This window comes from Theobroma umbraticum, unplaced genomic scaffold (assembly GCF_002168275.2).
Source record: "Theobroma umbraticum cultivar Fairchild unplaced genomic scaffold, ASM216827v3 scaffold_147.0, whole genome shotgun sequence".
Taxonomy (NCBI): Eukaryota; Viridiplantae; Streptophyta; class Magnoliopsida; order Malvales; family Malvaceae; genus Theobroma; species Theobroma umbraticum.
The window spans coordinates 10318695-10333557 of NW_018397259.1; the positions used below are offsets into that span (position 1 = coordinate 10318695).

Sequence of the window (14863 nt, forward strand, 5' to 3'; positions counted from 1 at the left end):
AACATTTCATTGGCTTGGCTCCACCACATATTTTCCTTTCTGTTCCCATTTCTATCTTGTAAAACATCCAAGCAAACGCATTAATTGCAGTGAGTGTTGTGAGAGCTTTTATGCAAGAAAGCTTGCTTTTAAAATAAAATGAAATAAACAAAAAGTGGTGAGACTTATTTCTGGAAGTTGGAGTGTCAACAAACCAACCCTACCAGCCTCTGAAAAAGGTTGCTTAGGCCCTATGGAAAAAGTGCAGCAACTTCGACGTCGAGTAGTCTCGGTAGCCTGCTAGAAGACCTATTGCTGGGGCTGAAAGTGGCCAAATTGGCCTAAAGAAGAATCAAACACATTGCTCAAAAGCAGCCCTTAATTCAGTCATTTGGATTTGGTTTCTTTTATTCTCTCATTCTCATGACAATGATGTGCTATGAATGTCTACACATTCAAGCATATATGATGATGACTTGCCTCAGTGCTTTCACTTTTCAATTTGGAATGAAACTCTCTTCCCAACCTTTGTTTCATTCCTAAACAATCTCAAGTTTTATTGGTCATAAATGACAGTGAAAGTTGACCATTTGTAGGTTCTAACTATCATATAAATAGAAAAGAATGAAGACTATCTCTTATGTATCTAATACAGAAAACTTCCATGTATCTCTTGTTTGAATCAGTAGCTTGTAAAGTTCATACAACAATGGAAAAAGCCTTTGCCATGGCACCTTCACTAGGCCTGGAGGAGGTCAAAACTCAAAACAAAAAGGGAGAAAACTCCTAAGCCAGAAAAGGGTGTGTGTTGCAATGATAGGGTCGGCAGGCACTACCTTTAAAAGAGATTGATGATCTCTAATATTCACCATTGAATCCAAAATGAAAAAGGGGGCATCAACAAAATATAATATTCAAACAACAAGGAAAAGAAGCACCACTATATATGATTATCTCATACCCCAAAAGGCTAGAATTTTTAAATTGGAAAGATAGCTTTCATGTTCATCGAGCATAAGAATGTCAACATATACTTAGCTTCAAAAGTGGCCATCCAATTTATGTAGGGGCATCTTGTCTTTTAGATAGTTGAAACTATCACAAGGGCAGAGATAAGAGATATAAAGAGAGGGAGAATCATGGTGTCAAAGCAAACTGTGCCAGTAGAGGATTTTATAGCTAGTGCAGGTGCCAAATGATCATCTTTATCTATGATCACTAATCATACATCAATTTGACCTAATGATCTTGTCGATGAACTTGGTCATTAATTTGAACTAATGTCCTAAGTTAGAACATCATGAGATATAATCTAAAGATTCACTTATTAAATTAAAAAAAAAAAATTCTTCACTGTCGCGTGAAGGGTTTTCTTTTTATTCTATGGAAGAAGTTTTCATTGTTCATATTGCCCAACAAAAATTCAAGATTTAGACTTAATTTATTTGTTGTTTTGTGGAAACAAAAATTCATGTGGCACGGTTACGAGAGTTATTTTATTTAATTTAATTTTTTTAAAAGAAAATTTATCAAATTTAATCTTTGTACTCCGTTATTTGATGTAATTTGATTTTTATAAGTAATTATGTTTAAATTTATTATTAAAAATATTGACTTGATATTAATGTGTCAAACGATGTTGACATGTCATAGGGTAATTGAATAGTGAATGTTAATACATCATGAAATTTGCAATAAGGTACAACTTGTAGTTGTATATGTAGATTGTGAAGATAAATAAGTAAAAAAAGAAAGTGTTGATAGGGTTTCTACTTTATACAAGGTGATGATGATGCTACAAGAGCCAATGGCATGAGTGGTGTGAGATGAAAATGATGCACAACATAGGAAATTCTGAACGAGTTGACCAGCACAAACTAATTTAGAGATAGAAACTTGAGGAACCTAATTTGGATTTAGAGGAAGAATTGAAAAGACTAGAGCCCACAAATCATTCTAATCTTTCACGTCAGCTGATCAAATACTATAATGTATTTATCAACAATGAACATACAAAGCATTTCACGAGAAGTACACGCGTTGTGTCATGATCTGATACAAGAATCACAATTTTGGCAATATTAGGTATTACAGTATGATTAAAGATTAAGTGTTCACACTATCTTCAATTTATAAGACATATTTTATAGGATAAAATCGAAAAATTTAATAAATCAAAATAAATAATATCTTATATGTTGGTGTATATGACTTGAGCAGCTGATATGATCAATACATATAATTACATAAACTGTCATGTAATCACATTAATTTACTCATATAAAAAGGCCTCTTCTAGTTTCTTCAATTTCCATTTCTCACTGTTTGTAACATTCGATTGCATGCTTACAAGCAATATCTTTGGAAAGAGAAGGAATTCATTTTTCGACAACAACAAATTTGGGTGCTTTAACAAGCAATCAGGTTGAATTTGGTGGCTCATATGTATGTATGTATATAATAAGATAGGATAGGCCAATTGGGGTTGAAATTTAATTAGAAAAGCCTAAGTGTGAACAGAGTGATGCTCATCGCTTAACGTCAATCAAAGAACAATTCTTTCCCTTTTTATTTTTTTTGGGTTATTGGTGGAACAATTGTTTTCATTATTATTTGTTTGGTTCTTACAAGGAAATAAGGAAATGAATGGTAAGTAATTATATGATGTAGTCTCAAACTCCAAGTTGTGAGAACCCCATAGTGTGAAAGCATGGAGGTAAAGGAATCTTGGGGAATTAGTCTTTAAAAAGCATTTTTTTTTCTCCTTAATCAAAAAGATTCTTTTACTAATATCGAAATTTTGATACAAATATATATATATATATATATATATTACAACAAAACAGTTAATAATTATAACTTAACAAAAGAAACATATATTGTATTAATTTCAATTCGAAATAGTATTATATTGTTTGAGAGAGAAGTTTTTTCAAAACCTTTGAACAATGTCCTTTGCTAGAACAACTAATTGTTCCTCATGCAAATTGATTGGTACTTGAAGTTGGAAATTTCTATCTAATAATTAACTCTTATTTGCTATACTATAAATTAATAATTCCCATACACCAATCCTTATTGATTAACATGGAAAAAGGATCTCAAGCTAACTGCAAAGCACCATGCTACATATCTTTGTGCATATATAGTAATTAGTCTTGCATGCATGTGCATCAAAAAATAAAACTAAAATGGCATCATCATGTCGACATTGTGTATGTTAAAAGCAGAAAATTAACTGCACATCACTGTGCTCTTCGAAACATATAGAGGATAATATTAAAAATAAATAAATAAATTTTAATTTATCAATGAAATATTCTGTTAAAAAAAAAAATCAACATACCCTTAACAAAAAGCATAAACTACACCAGCTAATTGATGTCTGATCCTTTCATTGAACAAAGCCTGCTATGAAATTAAAACCTGATGAGGAAATTTAGGCTCTAAGATAATGAAACTCAGCTAAAAACATATTAGTTATGCAATCTATATGTGTAAAAGATTGCCTAATATGCTAAAAACATTGAAGACATCGATCCAAAGATACCCAAGCTGTCCAAAGTTGTTCTTTCTTTCGGATAGAATGTCCAATATGTTTTGATTTAGGACAAAACCAAAACCTAGTAAGGGTTCCAGGGAATAAGGTAAAAGCTTGAAATTACAAATCACAAAGCCAAAGGAAAGGAAAGCCATCCAAAGCAACCTTCTACTAGGAATAATGTAGGAACAAGGCCAATCCTCCGCATGGTGTGGTCCCCACGATTGCCCATAAATAATGACTCCATTGGAGGGCTTGAGCTTGTCTCTAGCTCTCAAAGAGTTTAATTTTTTTTTTTTGTCATTTTTTTGGGTTAATTTTTTCCCTTTGAATTTTGATCAGTTCTTTCCCCCATAACCTTATAGTGTCGACATGGTTTGCGAGAGAGATCCCTTGGTACAAAAAGTCTGCGAGTTGTATGAGCAAATCTCGGGCCTTGAGAGTCTCAAACCTTCCAAAGATGTCAACATGCTCTTCACTCAACTCGTTGTCACATGCATGCCACCCAGCCCTATTGATGTTACCAAGCTTTGCAAAAGGATTCAAGAGATCAGGTCCAAGTTGATTAGACTTTGCGGGGAAGCCGAGGGGCTCTTGGAGAGCCATTTCTCCACCATCCTAGGATCCTACGAAAACCCTCTTCACCATCTCAACATCTTCCCTTACCACTCCAACTACCTCAAGCTTAGCCTGCTTGAGTTCAACATCCTTACCAAACACTGCTCCAATGTCCCTAGCAAGGTTGCCTTTGTGGGTTCGGGCCCCCTTCCCCTCACCTCGATTGTGTTGGCCTCTTTCCACCTTACCACCACCTCTTTCCACAATTATGATATTGACCCCTCCGCCAATTCCAAGGCCCTTCAATTAGTTTCATCTGACCCTGATTTATCTGAACGGATGTTCTTCCACACCACGGATATAATGGATGTTACCAATGCTTTGAAAGACTATGATGTTGTTTTCTTGGCGGCTCTTGTTGGGATGGACAAGGATGAGAAAGTTCGAGTCATTGATCATTTGGCTAAGTACATGGCCCCTGGGGCTCTTTTGATGCTGAGGAGTGCACATGGTGCTAGGGCTTTCCTTTATCCCGTTGTCGATCCTTGTGATCTACCAGGATTCGAGGTCCTCTCCATATTCCATCCTACCGATGAAGTTATTAATTCAGTGGTCATTGCACGTAAATTTCCAATGACCAAACACTCTGCTGATCAGCAGCAGCCGATGAAACTTCCCAACAAGTTTTTTGACATTGAAATGTTCAATCCCCTCAACCATGTGAATCTGATGGAGGAACTTGATATTCAGGAGCAACTCTCCGGAAGTTTTTGATCATATGTCGCTTTTAACCATGGTGTTGTTTCTATCATGTTCAACATCGAACTAGGATCCTTTTCGATTGCTTTTTCATCTATGTTTCGATTTCTGCTTGTCTAACAAGTTATCCACTAGCAAACATGTACCCGTTCTGTCCTTTCATCCAAAGTCTTAATAAATTAGGATACTCAGTTCAGCCTGATCAGGTTCAAGAAATGTTATCAAGGTTGATATTGCGTATTTCATTGATTGAAGACCTTTCTTCTTTCCCTCCCATGATATATTTTGCTTCACCTACATCCTATAAGCTCTTGCTATATCATTGATTTCTCCAACTGAAAGGAAAAGAAAAAGAAATTGTTTGTGAGAATTCTAGTTAATCTTACGTAAGTACAGCAGCTGCCTAGCACAATTTAACTATTGACTTGAAAACTTTCTAGCCTCAATCAGTTTCCATTGTGATTTACAAGAATGCAACATATAAGATCTATTTTTGCTGATATCATGCCCCTTATCTTGTTACTCTTTGCAGTTTTTGTTTTTTTTGTACAATGTTACATAAAACTTATCTACTTTGGGGTAGTGCAGTTAGAGGAGTAAGAGAAAGCAGAGGAAGGAAAAAAGGTTTTAAAGTTTGAGAAGACCTTGTTTTTGTTGGATTCTGCAGTCTTGTTTTTTTCAGTCATTACAATTTGCAATCACAAGATCATCTAGTGGTGCAGGTATCTTTATCAGTTTCTGGCAATTCCAAGTCAAGTTTGTCTGTCTTTGATTAGTTTCAATTATGCATAGGTACATGGTTGTTAGTGCTTCCTCCACTCCTCAAACTCCTATCTTGATTGAGATATACTTCTTTAAGTTAAAACCTGAAAGTGAGAGGCTGCCTGTGTCTTTAAAACTTTACATCTCCCTATGTTATTCTCAAGTATTATACCCTCCTGGTGGTTTGGTTTCTGCTGTCAAGGTCCATGAAGTGTGAAGCATTAGTCTGTTCTTAAGATGACCAATTCTGGTTATATTTGTATCACAACATGTTGAATAATAAGTTAACATGACATCTATCGATATGTTGCACTTACAGAGAAGCAAATTCAATTGCGAATTTCCTAACAAAACTAGACGTCGATAGATTTCAGATGTCTTATGCTCGGTGATAAGAGAAAACGAATACTATTTTGATACGGGTGTTGACTGTAGTGGTTTGATGGGGTCTCAAATTTCTGAGACCACAAACTTTATATCAATTAATTCTGATTTTGGCAGAGAAATAAATAAATAAATATATATATATATATATATATATATGTTAACATTGCAGAAAAGGAAGTTAAGAAGAATAATCACATATCCGAGCATTTTAGACTGTCCATTTTTCCTTCTTCTTTAATCTTGAGAAGATTTTGATTATGCTGAGTGTGTTCTTGATTTCCATTCCCAGTAGCATATCATTGCACTGCCTTGAATGAAAATTCTGCATCCCACAGTATTTTCTGCACTTTGATGAAAAATACATTTATTTAAGCAAAATAGTAAAAACCCAATTGATTACTGGCACAGCTGACACGAAAATTGATATAATATGTATTTTTTCCAAAAAAATGTTAAAACTCTTTATCTTAGTTTAGGATCCAACTTTAAGAAGTTAGAAGTCTCTGTAATTCTCTTGAAAAAAATTAATTTATTAAAATATGCAATTCACATTTATAAATGTCAAAAACATGTCCCTTGCTTAATCTTTTGCCGTAGGTTGGATCACCCTGTATACGACACTTACTAGAGGTTTAACGTGACATTAGAATCAAATCTAGATTGACAAACTATTTTACTTTCTCCAAAATATTAACTTATTAAGATGTACAATCTATATTTACAAACTCAAAATCTCTCTTTTATCAATTCGATGTAAGATTTCATAACACATATACTATCAAACATAAAATGAAAAACATCCAACAAAAACAAAATCTTGGTTTTGTCTGGAAATCTATCCAAAATTTTCTTACTTCAGCAGCCCTCGACTCTGCAGAAGATTGCACAATATTCTACTTAATGTGAACGTAAAGTCTTAGAAGTTGAGTTCAGCAAGACAACTTGATCGATAATGAACCCCAAATTGTTACCCCATCTGTTTTCTTGGGCCACAGGGACTCATACAGATGGCTATTAGCATAAGCCTGGTGAGTCCAGGCACACGTGGTGGGTGTTGCAACATTGCCGCAGGAAAATCCACCTGGGCCTAATCCGACGAGCCATCAGTATTCTTCTGTGGCCTTCGAAGTTCGAGCTGCTAAGCATCATCCTCTCTCTCCAGCATCATAGATGGAAATGATGGCTTTCAAGCAAAGAGCCTGAGCTCTGACAGAGGATGTGTTCATGAGCTAAATGATTGGGATAAATTCCAATGGTGCTCAACAAACAATATTCGAGGAACTTCTATGTTTATGCATTCAGCCGAACCTTAGCTACACTTAGGAAGTAATTCTCGAATATAGTTCTTTTAAGATTTTGGCATAATTTTAAACGGAAATCAGGATAAAAATAAAGTAATCAAACCCAACAATCCATCCATTGAAATTTTCATTTCCTAAATAATTTTGAGTCCTAGAATACTATCTTGAATGCTAAAAAGGGGTAGAAAAACAAAGGTTCAGCAGAAAAGTGTAACATAAAGAGATGCTTTTTTAAGTTAAAACAGGCATGTGGAGAATGACTTCAACAGAATCTAAGAGTGCCTTAAATATAACTTACTTACAAGACCACACGATTAAGAAAACATTAAAAGAAAAAGCTGATGCTCCTTGTCAAAGACTCCTCGAATGAGACTTCGAAACGTAACAAGAAAAAACCAGGAGTCAGGAAAAACATCAGGACCCTTGACCCAAAATTTATCAGACAAGGGAACCACTGAAAACCTGGTGCTTTTTCCAAGCCCCATGTTTGAACTGTCACAAAGAGTTATCCATCAGGGACACTGCAAGGTTTCAGTTTGTCACTCCTAGACCAGTAAAATCATATTCAATGACACCACTGGCATAAAGGGGAAGCCATGCTGCATCTTTTTTGTACTTGTTTTCTCCTTCTTGCAACATTATGCTGGTTAATAACTTGGAAGAAAAATTACGTAAAAGATTAAAAATAACAAGATTTACATATACATGTGAGGATTGCAGATGAAAAAACATATTGCGAAACTAAATTATTACATGTGGGGGAGGGGTAGTCCTGTTGTTTTTTGATCAAATATTATCACTTCCAGTTCCAACTCCAGCATCTAGATACATTGGTCCTCCCGCGTTTCCAGCAACACCCTCGAAGAGAGCAAATTTCATGTCCTCAGATGGTTTCCAGTGCCGCTTCCTCTGGTTGATGAACCAATTGTTGATTTGCTTCTGGTCCAATCCTGTTATCTCAGACAACTGCAACTTCTCCTCCTCCTGCAACACCACACACAGACACCCTTTCCTAAACGTTCTAGCAAGTTTCCAGCAAGAAAAACATATACATACATATATATATATATATCTTATGGGAGAAAAAGAAAAACCAAACACATGAAGCTTGTTTCTACCCTTGCGCACCAAGAGTAAGGCTGTTCAGTTAGTTACTTAACAGTGACTGAAAATATCTTCCAAATAGAACTATATTTTGCTACCTCTGTGGAAGATACCTTTGCTTATAGACGCATTGTTGTATCGTTTGCTATATATTCATAAACAATAGAACAATACTTTGCTGCCTGTGCTTCAAGGTTCAACCCCCCTCCCCACTCTATAACTTGATGAGAAGAAAATGAATTAAAATGAGTTCCAACACTCCTTCAGAGCTCTTATACCTCTTTTTCCTTTGTAACATCATGGTTGAAAACAATTCTTCAAACAAAACAAGCTTGTTCAGTCATTGTTTTAGGACTTACCGGTGATTAACTGTTGTATGGTTTGCCATATATTAATAAAAATTTACTTCACGCTAACAGAATTTAGGGTTCAAGGACAATGCATTCTTTCTACAGAAGGAGAGGAGACGATGCTCCAACAACATTAGTCCCAGTGAACATAACCCTAATGACAGCAAAACAAGAAATTTACAAATGAAATGACATGTCTTTTGAGATGATGAAGGAGATTTGCAAGGAAATAGAAAAAAGGAACAAATTAAACTAAATGCACCAAGTAATTAAGATTGTACTGTGATTACCGTAGGATATGGCCATCTATAGTGATTGTTCCACCATTCTAGCAGTGCCATCCTTGCATCTTTCGGTAGCTTTCCCTTCTTTCTTTTCTTCAAGAATTCTTTTCGCAAACTGCTCAAGTAGCCACTGTATTTGCGCATGAGCATTCCTTTGATGTCCTGGCATGGACGGGCAACTGCAGACTCTTGACTCTCAGAAGCCTCCGCCTCCCCACCGCTTAACTCTTCCTCAGAAGTCCCAGCAGCTTCATCTGTCAAGCAAAGCATATGAGGTCCGGTAAATGTCCTCCAAGTTAAAAAACCTGGTGAAATCCTGACAGCTACATTTAAGTTTTATAGTTAAAACAAAATTCACCATGAACAAACTGACATGCACAAGCATTGACAAGCAATTAATGAATCATAGACAGTAAATCTGAAAATACAAGTAGAGGACGTCTATACGCAAAGCCAAAGACCAAAATTGGTCTGCCTGGAAAGCTGTCTTCTGCTCTGCAAGAACCATTGCCACCCAATCAGAAAATGTTCTTGTTCTAAAATGTGCTTCTGATGAAATCAAACTTATCATTGCAACCCTCATCGACAATTTTAACGCAGTAGACATTAGAAATAATTCGTGCATCGCATTCATAGTTATCATGCAGGCAATTCTTTGGTGCAATTTTCTTTATTTGATTTAGAAATTCAAGGGAATCTGTAATATTATACACCGAGGTTCCTCTTGGTGAATGATGGACGAAAATTTGTAAAAGGGACTAACGTTGAGATAAAAAATCTAATTTGTTAACTAATATTCTCAAACCAACAACAGGTAAAATGTAAATCAAATTTAAATTTAATTAGTTAATTTGAATACTATTGCGTCTAGATGCTTCAATCAATTGACCTAAGAAACGTAAGCATCTCGTTTAGTTACGTTGACTCTTCATTTTTTTTTAAACATTTTCACATCCAATGCATATCCAATCAATAAAATATCTTACACTCATTTTGAATCTGAATAACATAGAGACGGAGATGATCAAGAGGAGTTGTTAAATTTAAGTAAAGTCATCCGTTCTCACAAGCTCATGAATCATTTAATTAAAGAGAAAATATAAAGACATGATTATTAGACAGATGTTAAACCTAATTATAAGGTTAACACCATAACACAAATTATTGCTATTTTTTTTTAAAAAAAAGAAATGTTATGTTCTTCTATTAACTTACATAGGGTCATAGGAGAAAAAAACCCAAGGAAAAACCTCAGAATGAGGGAAAAAACACCAACATGGCAGTGTTGGGAAGAGAGAAAATAGCTACATCTAAAGCTCATTATTGCCCATGGTGCTCTAACCAGGTCCCTGGAAATTAGAGATCCACCATGCAGCTGTTGTTTACTGCTTAAAGTGCAAACAATAATTCAAGAAACACAAGCAACTCAAACATGGTAAGAATATAGGTAAGTAGACAAAAGAGAGCAGAAGAAAAACAATAAACAAATTATGTAAGAGCACAGTTCATGAAACTTTACTTTAAGGTTTTTCCCAACATTTCAACTAAATGAGAGAGAAGACACTATTTCTTTTTTGTACATGCACAGTAGTAGCAGGAGACTGAAACTCATTAGAGTCTTCCACCACCACATTCACTGAATATTTAATGGCCAAAAAGGAAAAAAAAAAAAACAACATTACCCTTTTACCAAATATAGTACTACTGAAGGGCAAATACATCATTTTGGATGAGATGAGGGAAAAAAAATCAGAAGTGCAAAAACTTTACGCCAAGGTTTTTGTCAGTGCTCCTTTACAGAGATTACTTAGCTGTGATTCGATGTTGCTCAAGAAGGTTGTCGCTTCATCGAACGGCTTTGATAGCTCTTCTTTGTATCTGTGAAGAACTTCACAGTATGATTCCTTCAAAGGAAAAAGGAAGAGCAAGGGAAAGTCACCCAACATGACAGGTAGAATAATGGTTTTCATTCATGCAACAACAAGTTTTTTCTTACATTTTCTAGACAACAAAACAAAGCGTGGAGAGATAAAAGACTTGGTTTTTTGTTGTTTTTTTTTTTAACAAAGACAAAAAGAAGAATCTTTGACTGTAAGTACCATGAACTCGTCTAGTTCTGGATCAGCTCCTATCTCACTGCAACCCCGTATAGGGTGGTTCTCTCGGCCAATTTCTTCAAGAAGAGACACCAACTCAGGCGGTGCTCCAATCTGTTAATGTATACAAAAGAAGATAATAATTAAAGAGAAATAAAAGCTGGACCAAACCCTCCACCCGCAGCATCTCTTGCATTGGAGAATCATAAATTATGATAATTAATCATAAAAAAATTAAACTTAAAAAAGTTAAAAACATAACAACCACCTTTTGGCATTCTATGTAAGCAGATACTAGGTTTGGATAACGAGGGTGACTGGCGATCTGGGTCTTGATCAGATCAGACATGTCCGATCCAGTAACATCTGTATCAGCTGCTTGGTGATCAAATTGAAGTATATTATCAACCGGGCTGAGAAAATCAGTGGTCACGGCTCCAGAAAAGTTTGCTGCAGCAAAGTTATCAACCCTTACAATATCATTCGAGCGCGAGATTGCAGGATTATCAAGCCTGTACATGTCCTCCATGGTCGCTTTTCACACGAAAGGGTAGGTAACAAAATCAAACCAAAACAAGCAAAACTCCTTTGAAAGATCTAGGCAACTGGGTTTTATGTGAAAGATCTCTAAACACCAGACATGACCTAGTATATGTATCCACAATGATCTTAGACTAACACCAGACATGCAAGCTTCCTAGTACTTGTACTCCAATACTCCATCCCCAAGAAACTAGATGGTAGTCCAACGACCAAGAATCCAAGACAAAGATAGAACTAGAACAGACTAATGATTTCTCTCGGGGGCTTAGCTGAAGACATCCATGGCCTTGGGGGAAACTTGGAGTGTTTGAAAACAAGAAACGATAGCCGCCATTACTAGAGAAACCAAATCCAAAGCCAAAGCCGAAGCAAACCCTTTTGAGAGAGAGGAGGAGAGAAAGAAGGGGCAAAGGTAAGCACCTCAATCCGAAGCTTAAGAAAAGTGGTTTTCACATCTTAGTTGAAGTTCAACTAATGAAAAAGACCAGACCTTGCTTTCTTTTCCAAGAAGACCTGAGTGAAAGAAAGAAAGAGAGAGAGCGAGAGAGAGAGAATGTTGGGTGCGGATTGCCTTTAGCACTTTGCAGAAAGGTTAGTAGATAGAGAGAGAGAGGTAGACAGCTAAATCAGAGAAGGGTGCTCACCACACGTGTTCACACGCTCTGCAACAGTGAACATGTCTCCATTCATTTATTCAAGTGTTTGATTTGGAAAAAGTTGATTATAATTTGTTGGTGGTGTTTTTTTATTTTACTATAAATTTATGCTCTTTACCCCTTCTGCATTTGCAGATATAAATGTAATTGTTAAGAACTCATCCTACGTGAGCAGGATATAAACCTAACTGTTAAGAATTCATCCTGCATTGGATATAAACATGATTATTGATAATCCATCCTGCCTCAAATATAAATATAATTATTAAAAATTCATCCTACATTGTATATGTATCTAAATATTTGTTTTATTAACGAATATATAATTTTTTATCTAAATAATAAAATTTAAATTCCTTTTTCTCTAATTAAAATAAAATCTATTTTACATTATATATAAATATGATTATTAAAATTTATACATTTAATTAAATTATATAAAAACTTAAGATATTTTTGTAAAATTAGAAGAGTATATATTTTTGGTTTACTTATAGGTATAGCCCGTATTCATAGAGGTCAAAGAGTTGTTTTAACTGTGACATGACACTCCTGCCAGCTTTCAAGTTTTCATTGGTTGTCTTACTGAGGATTGTGGGTCGCCACAGAGATGAAGGGAAGTGGACTCCTGCTGGAGACGTACTGTACCCTTCTTCTCTTCTCTCCTTTCACTTCCCATGCTAGACAAAACTCTAAACCCAAAATTCTACTGCTTTAATTTCAACCAACTAATTTAAAAAGTACTATGATTAAATCGATTAATTCGATCGATTTAGATTTTAATTTTTTTTATTTAGATTAATTGAATTAATTCATTATATATAAGTCATTTATAAGTTATAACATATAATAACAATATAAACATAATAATCTAAATATTAATTTTTCTTACCAATAATTTTAGACTTTGCAAGTCTTTTCTGGCAAAGGGTGATGTGATTATTGTCTCAGCCTTATATACTGTTATAGTCAAAAGTTCACAGCTGCAACGGCCCACCTTTGTGATTTGCTTGATAGATTATGTTTTTGTTTGTTGAAAAAGTGGGTCTTCCTCAATTAAATGTGTGAAAATTGAACCCAGATTTGAATTAAAAAGAATAATTTCCTTCTTTAATTTCAATAATAATATTTTTATTGGGTTTTTCATTTTAATCTGAAGTATAATAACTCTTATTTTAAAATATAAATAAATATAACATAAAATTAAATCATACCCTTCACATTACAAAGCATAGTATTTACTAATAGGTAACGTTTGGTACTTTATAATATAATGTGATTACAGGTAATATAATTATAAAAAATGTGATTGTAAGAAATGTAATTATAAAAAATATGATTGCAAGTAATGTGATTATAAAAAAAATAATATTATAACGTTTGATATGTAAATAAAATAATAATTAAAATATAGAAAAAATAACATTACAGCGTTTAATTTAAAATGTGATTGCAAGAAAAATAACATTACAATGTTTGGTATGCAGGTAAAATAATGATTAAAATGCAAAAAAAATAATATTGCAGCGTTTGGTTTACAAGTATTTTGTTGAGAATGTAATGTTAATTTTTAAAATTACTCCTAGTTATTAAAATATAAGTTTAATATATTTATATTTTTTATTATTAATTTTTATATAATATCATCTCTTAAATATATTTTTAATGTCATATATTTTATTTTTATTTGTTATTATAATTTTATATATTTTATTTTTAATATATTTATATTTTTATTATTAATTTTTATATAATATCATCTCTTAAATATATTTTTAATGTCATAATATTTATTTTTTATTTGTTATTATAATTTTATATATTTTATTTTTATATATATATTTTTATTATTAATTTTTATATAATATCATCTCTTAAATATATTTTTAATGTCATATATTTTATTTTTATTTGTTATTATAATTTTATATATTTTATTTTTAATATATTTATATTTTTATTATTAATTTTTATATAATATCATCTCTTAAATATATTTTTAATGTCATATATTTATTTTTATTTATTATTATAATAATTATATTTATTTATTTTTTAATATATTTTTTATATTATACATTTATTTTAATTTGTTTTACTTATATTATATAAATTTTAATTTTTTATATTTTATTTTATTTTAATTTTTGATCTATATATTATATATTTTAATTAATATTTTTTATTTAAATTATAACAATATAAAATATTTTTAATAAAATAATAAAATAAAAAAAATTATTTTTAAAAATATTACAGAGTATAATGTAATATAATTATATTTTACATTATATTTCAATGATATGTTATAAAATAAATACTATAATATAATTTAATTAAATATATTATGAAAACTATACTTTTATTTTTCTATGCCAAACGTATACTGTTTTCTTTGTTTTATATTATGAATCATTTAAACAAAATACTAGTAATAATTGGGTCTCCAGCCTTTGACTTGTCTCCCTACCCATTGTACGGAATAGCCAACTTGCCAGCAGTATTTAAAAAGAGAGTCTTAAATTCCCATGGGTATATATATA

General features: G+C 33.0%; 2 protein-coding genes across 2 annotated transcripts; one reads left to right on the forward strand and one right to left on the reverse strand.

The window, feature by feature from the left end:
• The first annotated feature begins 3808 nt into the window (after nucleotides 1-3808).
• On the forward strand, nucleotides 3809-5055 carry NAS4 (nicotianamine synthase 4). The gene has a single exon (XM_021427224.2). It carries the CDS (start codon nucleotides 3893-3895, stop codon nucleotides 4850-4852), a length of 960 nt encoding a protein of 319 aa, XP_021282899.1. The 5' UTR covers nucleotides 3809-3892; the 3' UTR covers nucleotides 4853-5055.
• Nucleotides 5056-7934: 2879 nt separating this feature from the next.
• LOC110414608 (homeobox protein knotted-1-like 1) lies at nucleotides 7935-12243 on the reverse strand. Its single transcript, XM_021425876.1, has 5 exons — nucleotides 11390-12243; nucleotides 11125-11235; nucleotides 10796-10929; nucleotides 9032-9314; nucleotides 7935-8271 (listed from the first exon to the last, which is right to left on the reverse strand). Exons 1-5 carry the CDS (start codon nucleotides 11648-11650, stop codon nucleotides 8074-8076), a joined length of 987 nt encoding a protein of 328 aa, XP_021281551.1. The 5' UTR covers nucleotides 11651-12243; the 3' UTR covers nucleotides 7935-8073.
• Between the last annotated feature and the right edge of the window lie 2620 nt (nucleotides 12244-14863).